The following is an 11254-nucleotide window of genomic DNA, read 5'->3' as shown; positions in this document are numbered from 1 at the left end:
AAATGGTATCATGAGTCAATTTGATGGGTTTTAAGGAAAATCCACACACAGTATAGTGATAATGCTAAAATGTGTATTTGTAAAACTAGAAATGTTTTTGTATTGCCACGTGATGTAGCAACTGCTCAGTGTCAGTAATTCTAAATCCAAAATACCGCCATACAACAGACGTAGAGTTTTTTTAGCTACCAGATCACTGTCAATCTCCTCTGCATCCATCTTCGCTCTGGTATTTCCGCGCTGCGCACAAACAAGTGACGATGCACACCACACACATGCACTGCCTTTTTTGTTCGTTTTTCTTTCTTTTTTTAAACAGCAGGGAAAATCATCAAACTGTTATCAGAAAGTTTGTGTTAACAAGTCCACACATTTATTTATTTAATATAATTGCAACATTTTGCTGTCATATAATTGCACAGGCTGATATCGCGATTGCGATGCGATTAATTGTGCAGCACTAATATATATCTTTCTTTGTGTTCATCAGAACCAAGAAATTTCTATGGGTTTGTAACAACATGAGGGTGAGTAAGTGACAGAATTTAGATTTAGGGTGAACTATCCCTTTCAGGATCACCTGGCTGAAATATTAATAAGGTGCACCTGAACATTAGTCAGTGATAAATGCAGGGTTCTCAAAGCAATGCATTTCTTCAATCACAGTATTGACTAAATTGATAAAAAGCTATGATAGTTTGTGGAAAAATATTAACTCAAGTAAAAAAGACTCTAAAAGTTTTGAATGGTATACTTAGGCTATTTAATGTTAAATATGATAATTGGACAGAAAATATCAAAGCTCTTTGTAATTGCATAGTGTGGGATTTTTATGTTGTTTTATTAATCAGTATGTCATGTTATAATTCATATGTGCCATTATGCTTTCTGTGCTGAGATATGTGAGAGACTGTCTGTGTGTGTGAAAGTTGAGAGGCTGTGGTTTCGGTTGGGGGAGAAACAGCATATGCTGAGGAATGTACGTCTGGAAATTGTTAAGATAAGAGAGAGGCCTGAGGGGGAAAAGCAAACAGGCAACCATGTTATTAACCAATGCTTTAATATTCACAGGATAAAATATGCAATGTATTTCTTACTTAATCAGTATTAATCATTGAATAATTGATGTAATAAATATAAGATGTTGTCTTTGATAAATTTGTATTAACCAATGAAATGAAGGTTGCATACAGAATAACTTAATGGGGGCATGGCAGCTCAACCTTGAAGAACAGAATCTCCTGTGCTTGTTCTTTGTGTGTGTGTGTGTGTGTGTGTGTGTGTGTGTGTGTGTGTGTGTGTGTGTGTTTTCTTCCCTAACTGATGTTTTTTTTTAATAATGATTAAAGTGTTTGCTTAGAAGTAGTATTGCAGTAAAAGATTTAATATGTGTTATCTATCTAAAGAAGTTTATGTGTGCCTCATTCATATAACCAATTTTACGAATAATGAAATGATGTCATGATATTGAAATGTGTTTTACATAATAATCACTTTTATCTTACAGCTTATGTTTTTTATGAATAAATGAATGTTTTATTAATGATTTGTTTTTAAGAAAGCATTATAACATGCTATGTGAAGTGGAGGAGTACTAGGGAGGAACTGCAGGGCTCCCAGGGATGAGCGGAGAACAGTTTGTTTTTTCTTTGTCTGTGTGTGTGTCTGTCTTCACCGGCAGGCTGAAATTGGGTGTGGTGAGGGAGTCAGATTCAGGAGGAAGAGCGGCCTTTGTGGGTGGAGATTCTAAGAAGAAGATCGACGTCACATATTTTATAAATATGCATGTTACTTCCTGAGCTGGTTGTTCGCCGCTTGAGACGACCCAGCGAGCTGTAAAACTTTTTCATATCTGATCAATAAATATTTGAACTTAGATATTTGTATTTTGTGCCTTTCCTCTAAATTATGAACATGCAATGGACGCCTTAAAGTCCAACAACAGCAAGCTAAATAATGATGTATTAGATACTACAAATATAACTTACTCAATGCCATGAGTGTCATATAGCTGCATACATCCTTGCATGTTTCTCATCTTTCCCATTTTTTAACTCACAAACCGGATTTTTCCTCATCCGTCCGTAGTTCAGTTTGTGTTGTATTTCATCTCCCGTTCTGGAAGCTGTGACTTGAAAGTAAAAGCTCAGCTCGGAACAAACATCTCAAAGTTCCAACCAGAGGTATTGATCGCATGGTTATAATCATGTGAATTGTGAAAGGTACCGATGAACAATTGAAATCCGATAAGGCAATCCGTTTTCCTTGTGTGGCTCCAGCCCCGGTACTAGGCTTGCTGGACTGGGGGGGGCAGTCAGGATTTTTGGGTGGGCAGCCATTTCTCGACTAAAATGATTCATACACTAAAATTATGGATGTTTCAATCCAATATTATTTTGCATATGTCTTATAATAAAAGGCCATTTATATGTTAGTTTGCACGTTCAAATTTTAAAAGTATATGCAATTAAATGATTTATAATGTTATAATGATTACACTAGTTTGACACATTTAGTCACAGTTAATGAAATCAGGCAAGCAGGTGATATGAATACAAAGCTGTACATATAGCTATATTTTATTAATGTTTACACTGCATTTAATCTATTATTTCACCTATAGATAAATTAAAGCCATTCTTATACCTACCCTATGTCATGATTTCGGTTTTATTGGCTGCTTTGTCTTTGTTTCACTTGTGTTGTGTTTTTGTTTTGACAGCTCCACACGTGCGCGCCTTCCACCTGGTGATCTCATTGTCTCTGACTCTTCGCACCGGCGTCCCACACCTGATCCTTGTTATTGCCCAATCCGGTTTGATTTAAATTCCCCTCGTTTCCTTTGTTCTTTGCAAGTTCGCCTTTGTATGCACATGCCCGCTAGCCTGTCTAGTTCTAGTCCTGTCCTGTCGTGTCGAGTGTCTGTTTGTAGTCATTTAGTTTGGATTATTTACCGTGCTCTCTGCTGCCTTTACCTCTTCAGATTCCCCGTCCTGCTGCCAATCTCTCTCGTCTGGTGTGTCACCGTCAAGCCTCAGCTAACACTCTGTCAGTGGATTGTCCCAGCGCCTGCCCACTCCTTGCGCTGTCCGGCCGCAGTGCGCTCTCGGGCGCATAATTCTGCGCTTCACTCGGACTGCCAGTGCGCTGTCCAGCACGGACTCTGCTGAAGTCTCTGACCGCCTCTCTCTCTCTCGACGTGCCCCGCCAGGAACTCTCTCTGTGCCCCGTGACGAGTCGTATCGAGTGTCTACGGATAGTGGATGTCCTACAGCCCTGCTGGGTTTCCCACTTTGAGTGTTTGCCTTTACATGAAGACATTGAGTGTTTTTCTATTATACATACCCACTGACAACATTGTGTTACTCATTAAAACCCTCTGCATTGGGATTCCTGAGTTGTGTCGTTCCTAACAGGACGAACTTGCCAAGATGGATCCCGCGGAGGTTGATGCTCTCCGGTCGGCGCTCGCCCAGCAGGGCTCATGGTTAGGCCAACACTCGGCTCGTCTCACCACCACTTCACAGGAGGTCGAGGACTTATCCACACGCATGTCCGATCTTTCCTCCCGGCTTGACCAGGTGTGGCAGAACACCTCGCAAACTAGTCAGCAGCTTGAGACGGAGCCTCATGCCTCAGCCCCACCACCATACGATGGCAATCCTGCCTCCTGTCGAGCGTTTTAATCACAGTGCTCCCTGGTCTTTGCCCTCCAGCCACGTCGTTATGCATCTGAGCGCACCTGGGTTGCTTACATCATTACCCTGCTGACTGGCAAGGCTCGTGATTGGGCTACAGCTGTTTGGGATGCCGGCGATCCTTGCTGCCGATCCTTCGATGAATTTCGCGAGGAGATGGAAAAACTCTTCGACCGTTCCGTTCGCGGGGACGCCGCTGCGGCTCGGTTGGCACATTTGGTTCAAGGAAGACACTCTGTCACCGAGTACGCCATTGAGTTCAAGACCTTAGCGGCTGCCTGCCACTGGAACGAAGCGGCTCTTCGAGCGCAGTTTGTCGAGGGGTTGACAGACGGGCTTCAAGATGAAATCGCTGTTCACGATCTTCCCCCCACTCTTGATGCCATAATTGATCTAGCTCTCCGGATCGAAGCCCGGAAGATGCTTCGCAGTCAGCGCCGTTCTCTGCGCCAGCGTGTGTTTGTGGATGAGACCTCCATTTCTTCCTCTGCCCCTATGTCACCTTCAGTCGAGTCGGAGCCTATGCAACTGGGGCGCATGCGCCTGTCACAGAAGGAGAGAGAGAGGCGGTTGCAGAATGCCCTCTGTCTCTATTGTGGAAAACCCGGACATTTCGCCAGGACCTGCCCGTTAAAAGCCGCCGCCCATCAGTGAATGCGGGAGTCCTGGTGGGCGCCACTTCTTCAAAGCTCTCCCCTGTTTCTAGTACCCAACTCCCCGTCATGTTGTCCTTCGCCGAGCGTGACCATCCATCCACTGCCCTTCTCGACTCTGGCGCGGAGGGCAACTTCATTGATGAAGCGCTGGTGCGCGCCTGGGGTGTCCCGGTTGTTCCTCTCCAATCCCCTTTGGATGTCTGGTCCCTTAAGGGGCAGCAGATGGCGCGGATCACACATTGCACCCCCCCTGTGAGTCTCTCTGTGGCGGGTAATCATCGTGAGGAGATTGTGTTGCATATTCTTCATGCTTCTCTATCTCCCATTATTTTAGGGCATGGTTGGCTAGCGCAACACAATCCTCACGTTGATTGGCAGCATAATGTTATTTTGTCTTGGTCTCAGTCTTGTCATGTGTCTTGTCTTGGTTCTGCTGTTTCTGTTCTCTCTCTTCCTCAGGTTCCGGCGGTCGATTTGACCGGAGTCCCGGCGGAGTATGCGGATATCGCTCAGGTGTTTAGTAAAGCCCGGGCCACCTCCCTTCCTCCTCACCGGCCATATGATTGTGCTATTGATCTCCTCCCCGGCACGTCTCCGCCTAAGGGTAGACTTTATTCTTTATCGGGTCCTGAGAGAGAGGCTATGGACCAGTATATTAATGATGCCCTGCGTGCCGGTCTCATCCGTCCCTCCACCTAGCCCGCAGGGGCGGGGTTTTTCTTTGTTGGCAAGAAAGACGGCTCCCTGCGCCCTTGTATTGATTATAGGGGTTTAAATGACATTACTGTTAAGAATAGGTACCCCCTTCCTTTAATGTCTACTGCGTTTGAGCTCCTGCAGGGGGCGCAGTTCTTTACTAAGCTAGATTTACGCAACGCTTATCATCTGGTGCGAATAAGAGAGGGAGATGAATGGAAGACAGCCTTTAACACCCCTACCGGACACTTTGAGTACTGCGTTCTGCCGTTCGGCCTTTGTAACGCCCCCTCTGTCTTCCAGACTCTGGTCAATGATGTGCTGAGAGACATGATTAACAAGTTTGTCTTTGTGTACATAGATGATATTCTCATCTTTTCTCCCTCTATGCAGGAACACACTCAGCATGTCCGCCGAGTCTTACGCCGGTTGTTAGAGAATAAGCTGTATGTCAAGGCGGAGAAGTGCGAGTTCCATCGCAAGTCAGTTTCGTTCCTGGGTTTTGTTGTTGCCCCCGGTGAGATCCGTCCTGACCCAGCCAAGATCAAAGCGGTGGCCGAATGGCCAGTCCCCGACTCCCGTAAGGATTTATTAAGATTTCTGGGTTTCGCCAATTTTTACCGGCGGTTTATCAGAAATTATGGTCAGATTGCTCAACCTCTTACTGCTCTCACTTCCACTAAGGAGAGGTTTGTCTGGAATTCCAGTGCTCAGGAGGCCTTTGATAATTTAAAGTCCCGGTTTATTTCTGCTCCTGTTCTCTCTATTCCAGATCCGGCTGCTCAATTTATTGTGGAGGTGGATGCTTCAGATGTCGGGGTAGGCGCCGTTTTGTTTCAGCGGTCTGCTAAGGATGGCAAGGTGCATCCCTGTGCCTTTTTCTCCCATCGGTTAAACCCAGCAGAGCGAAATTATGACATAGGCAACCGGGAGCTGCTGGCGGTCAGACTGGCTTTGGGTGAGTGGCGTCACTGGTTAGAGGGGACCTCGGAGCCCTTCCTGGTCTGGACGGATCATAAGAATCTCGAATACATCCGTTCAGCCAGGAGGTTATCTTCTCGTCAGGCTCGTTGGGCGCTCTTCTTTGACAGATTTAACTTCACCCTCTTGTACCGGCCCGGTTCCAAGAATACTAAGCCCGATGCTCTCTCTCGTTTGTTCGAAAGCCCCGGTTCCGCTGGGGACGAAACCATCCTCCCGGAGGGGCGGGTGGTGGGTGCCCTGCGCTGGGGAATAGAACAACGGGTGAGACGGGCCGGCCGGGAGGGGGAAGTGCCATAGGGGTGCCCAGCGGGTCGATTGTGGGTTCCGAATGCGCTTCGCTCCGAGGTCATCCGGTGGGGTCACGATTCCAAGTTTGTTTGCCATCCGGGGGTTCGGAGAACGTTGGCTACCGTACGTCAGCGTTTTTGGTGGCCCTCTATGGGTCCCGATGTCAGACAGTTTGTGTTAGCCTGTCAGGTTTGTGCCCGTAATAAGGCCTCTCATCAAGCCCCTATTGGTCTGCTTAAACCGTTACCCATTCCCTCTCGTCCTTGGTCACATATCGCTATCGATTTTGTAACCAATTTGCCTAGTTCTAAGGGAAACACTGTTGTTTTGACCATTGTCGACCGCTTCTCCAAGGCGGCTCACTTTGTCCCTTTGCCCAAATTACCCACTGCTAAGGAAACTGCCCAGGTTATGATCGAACACGTCTTTCGCTTACATGGTCTGCCCACAGACGTTGTTTCAGATAGGGGTCCTCAGTTTATTTCTCGTTTCTGGCAGGAACTTTGTAGACAAATAGGCTCCACAGCTAGCTTGTCTTCTGGGTATCATCCTCAGACCAACGGGCAATGTGAACGGGCTAACCAAGATTTGGGTAGAGCTCTCCGCTGTCTGACATCGCAATATCCGAGCTCCTGGTGCCAACAGCTACCCTGGGTCGAATACGCCCATAATTCTCTCCCCGTGTCTTCCTTGAATATGTCCCCTTTTGAGGCGTCCATGGGGTTTCAGCCTCCTTTATTCCCGTCCCAAGAACCTGATGCGGTGGTCCCGTCTGCGCTGGCCTTCGTCCGTCGTTGCAAACGCACCTGGAGGAAGTCTAGGTTTACATTACGTCAGGCTTCCAGACGAACCAAAGCCGCGACCGACCGTCACCGTAAACCTCCGCCCCATTTTATCTGTGGGCAGAAAGTATGGCTTTCGTCCAAGGATTTACCTCTCCGTGAGCCCTCTTGCAAGCTGGCTCCACGATTCCTTGGGCCATACAGCATAGTGAAGGTTATTAATCCCGTAACGGTTCGGCTCAGATTGCCACCAGCACTCGGTCGGGTTCACCCGGTTTTCCATGTTTCCAAGCTGAAACCGTTTTTTTTTTCCCACCTTAACCCTGTTCCCTCTGCCCCCGCCCCTCCCATCCCTCAGCTCGTAGATGGTGCTCCCGTTTATTCTGTTAAGTCCCTTCTAGATGTGCGCCACCGGGGTAGGGGATTTCAATACCTCGTAGACTGGGAGGGCTATGGTCCGGAGGAGAGGTGTTGGGTACCGGTCCGGGACATTCTGGACCCTGGGCTGATAGAGGATCTCCGCCGGCGACGGGGTGAGCCCCCTCATGGACCGCCCGGTGGCGGTCGTGGGGGGGAGTCCTGTCATGATTTCGGTTTTATTGGCTGCTTTGTCTTTGTTTCACTTGTGTTGTGTTTTTGTTTTGACAGCTCCACACGTGCGCGCCTTCCACCTGGTGATCTCATTGTCTCTGACTCTTTGCACCGGCGTCCCACACCTGATCCTTGTTATTGCCCAATCCGGTTTGATTTAAATTCCCCTCGTTTCCTTTGTTCTTTGCAAGTTCGCCTTTGTATGCACATGCCCGCTAGCCTGTCTAGTTCTAGTCCTGTCCTGTCGAGTGTCTGTTTGTAGTCATTTAGTTTGGATTATTTACCGTGCTCTCTGCTGCCTTTACCTCTTCAGATTCCCCGTCCTGCTGCCAATCTCTCCCGTCTGGTGTGTCACCGTCAAGCCTCAGCTAACACTCTGTCAGTGGAGTCTACCAGCGCCTGCCCACTCCTTGCGCTGTCCGGCCGCAGTGCGCTCTCGGGCGCGTAATTCTGCGCTTCACTCGGACTGCCAGTGCGCTGTCCAGCACGGACTCTGCTGAAGTCTCTGACCGCCTCTCTCTCTCTCGCCGTGCCCCGCCAGGAACTCTCTTTGTGCCCCGTGACGAGTCGTATCGAGTGTCTACGGATAGTGGATGTCCTACAGCCCTGCTGGGTTTCCCACTTTGAGTGTTTGCCTTTACATGAAGACATTGAGTGTTTTTCTATTATACGTACTAGGGCTGGGCCGATACCATTTTTTCATGTCCGATACCGATGTCGATACCACAACCTTGAGTATCTGTCGATCCCGATCCCGATCCAATAACACCCTCTATCGCCCGTTTAGTTAAGTATGCAGCAAAAGACATTTGTTAGCCATACAAAAAGCATCATGCTAAAACAGAGCTCAAATGTTTTACTGTGCAAATTCATGACTCAATGAAACTCTGTGCAATACTGTAGCTTCATTTTTATTTAAATTTTTCCAACATACTAGTAGCACCATGCTTTCATCAAAATGAAATTTAAAGTGCAACTGTGCACAGTTTACAGTGCAACTTTGCAAAATTTAAAGTGCAACTTTGCAAAAATTTTAAGTGCAACTTTGCAAAATGTAAAGTGTAACTTTGCAAAATTTAAAGTGCAAATTCAGAGACCTATAATTCCAGTATCACGTACTGGATGTAACGGAAACCTTAATGTAGTCATGCATCTATAAAGTAAACCATAACTTATGATTACCATAAAACTGTAAAACACATGTATAAACATGTAGAAACTAAGCATTTATAATGGATTTAACTCTGTCTGAACGTTTAACTCTTTAACTCCTGAATGAAAAGAGACTAGGAATGTAAATTGAATGTAACATATTTGGTTTAAGTGTCCCAAAGAGATTGCAATAGGTGCCTGACCTTAAAACTGCCACAAAAAATAAAAAAATAAATAAGAGTGTTTACTTAAACATGGTGGGCAAATTCTTCTTAAGAAAAATTAGCATTTCAGCTTTCTCAGCTGAGAGGCTGTTCCTCCTTTCATCAATAATAATGGAGGCTGAGCTAAACAGTCGCTCGCTCTCCACACTTGTGGAAGGCGCAGAAAGGAATTTAGTTGCTGTGGCTGCCAGACAGGGGAATCTAAGTTTGTTCACTTTCCAGTACAGCAGTGCATTATCTGAACGCTGAATAGTTGGTTCGATGAGGTAGGTGTGAATTTCAATGCATGCATTTGTGGTGGTTGACTGAGGAACTGATTCTACTGTGCTTTCTTCCAAGATTTCTTTAAACATGTTTCCAAGTCTGCTCTTGCTTGTAGCCTCCACCCGTGAAATCTTTGCTGGCTCTGGAGCTGCCAATTCAGATGAGGTCCCCTCTGCTGCCTGTGAGGCATCTGATACAGTCCTCCCCAGCACTTCCTCCATCTTCCTTGCCTGTACCAATAATGCATCCTTTGCATGTCTTGAGCATTCTGCATTTGTGAAGTACCTGTATCAATAAAAATACACATGAACTCAAAAACCATAATAAAAAATACCATAATAAAAAAAGTTAACAGAAACCCCACATACCTGTCTTTATATCTAGGATCTAGTAGCGTTGCAACCGAGTAGAGTGGTGTAGATTCCACGTCTCTGAACCGTCTGTTTACAGCTTCAAGGAGGGTGCTCTTCATGGTTTTAATTCCCTCGTCTGCCTCATTTTGTTGTGTGAGAATGCGTTTAAGGACACTGACACTGGGAATGACATCAGACGCAAAGGCAGATGAAGAGCTCACCTCTTTTGTTAGCTCTTCAAATGGTGCTAGAACTGTGATGATCTTTTCAAGTAGCCCCTACTGGGTTTCAATCAATGTGTAGGGCAGGTCATATTCTGCTGTATACGCACAAAGGGCCCTTTTCTGTGCAATGAGGCTCTCAACCATATAGTAAGTGCTGTTCCACCTCGTTCGTACATCTTGTTGCAAACGCTTGGGCTGCATATTCAGTTCCAACTGAATGTCTTCCAAGTGCGAATAGGCAAGTGGTGAGTGCTTGAAGTGACCCACAATTTTTCTGCCAATAGCCACTGTATCGCTTACACTGCGCTGTGAAAGCAGCCCCTCGTTCACAATAAGTTGTAGGGTATGAGCAAAGCATCCCAAACTGGGAACTCCAAGGCAATTCATTGCTTTAATTACATTGGTAGCATTGTCTCTTAAAACGACATGGACTTTACTTTTATCTATTTTCCATGTGTTTAACATCATCTCCATTGCTGCAGCAATAGATTCTCCTGTGTGTGATCCACGAAAGTGTTTAGCATGCAGAACTGCTTTTTTTAATTCAAAGTTCGAGTCTATCCACTGTGCAGTCAGGCTTAGTAATGACATAGGACACACATCTGAGCTCCAAATGTCAGTTGTGAAACTAATTGTCGCGGCATTTTCCAAACATTTCGAAATGAATTCACACACTTGCTTGTACTTACTTGGCACAGCCGTGTCGGAGATATAATATCGGCTTGGCATTATGTAGCGAGGCTCCAAACACTCCATTAAACGTCGAAAACCAACATTCTCGACAACAGAAAGTGGTTGGTCATCCAGCACAATGAACTCAGTCACTTTCTCCGTTATGAGCTTTGCTTTGTTGCTTTCAGGTGCAAGTTTCTCACGCTTCTCAATGGCTTCGCGCAAAGTTTGTTGTTGCTGTTGCGGAACACTTTTCTTCTTTGCACTAGTTGTCTGTTTAAATTCCTCATACTGCTTCACGTGATGTTTCTGCAAGTGTTTTATCAAGTTAGTTGTGTTTAAGTTTCTACCACAGCCACCTCTCAAAACGCTTACTTTACATTGGTTGCACTCGGCTTTGTTTTTTTCGTCCTTGACTGTGAAATAACTCCAAACTGCGGACATGACGGACAGGTCTCTCTCATCTATTGCGTATGCTTGCTGCCGCCGTTACTACTCGCACGCAAAGCGCATGTTGCTTATGATGCGGTTTACGGCATGTTGCTCTCAGCAAGTCGCGTTTTACGACACTTTGCGCCACTTTACGTCCGTGTTGGTATCGGATCGGATTGTAATCCCCATTTCTATAATATTCGATCCGGCCATTTTCGCAAATATCGGACTAATATCG

General features: G+C 46.0%; 1 protein-coding gene across 1 annotated transcript; it reads right to left on the bottom strand.

Annotated features, from left to right (window-relative positions):
• Positions 1-8454: 8454 nt before the first annotated feature.
• On the bottom strand, positions 8455-11028 carry LOC135734384 (zinc finger BED domain-containing protein 4-like). Its single transcript, XM_065253257.1, has 4 exons — positions 10602-11028; positions 10087-10406; positions 9704-9966; positions 8455-9620 (listed from the first exon to the last, which is right to left on the bottom strand). The coding sequence occupies exons 1-4, from the start codon at positions 11026-11028 to the stop codon at positions 9092-9094; spliced, it is 1539 nt and encodes a 512-aa protein (XP_065109329.1). The 3' UTR covers positions 8455-9091.
• Between the last annotated feature and the right edge of the window lie 226 nt (positions 11029-11254).

Source organism: Paramisgurnus dabryanus, chromosome 7 (assembly GCF_030506205.2).
Source record: "Paramisgurnus dabryanus chromosome 7, PD_genome_1.1, whole genome shotgun sequence".
In the NCBI taxonomy this organism is placed as follows: domain Eukaryota; kingdom Metazoa; phylum Chordata; class Actinopteri; order Cypriniformes; family Cobitidae; genus Paramisgurnus; species Paramisgurnus dabryanus.
This window is presented reverse-complemented; position numbering and strand designations above follow the sequence as displayed.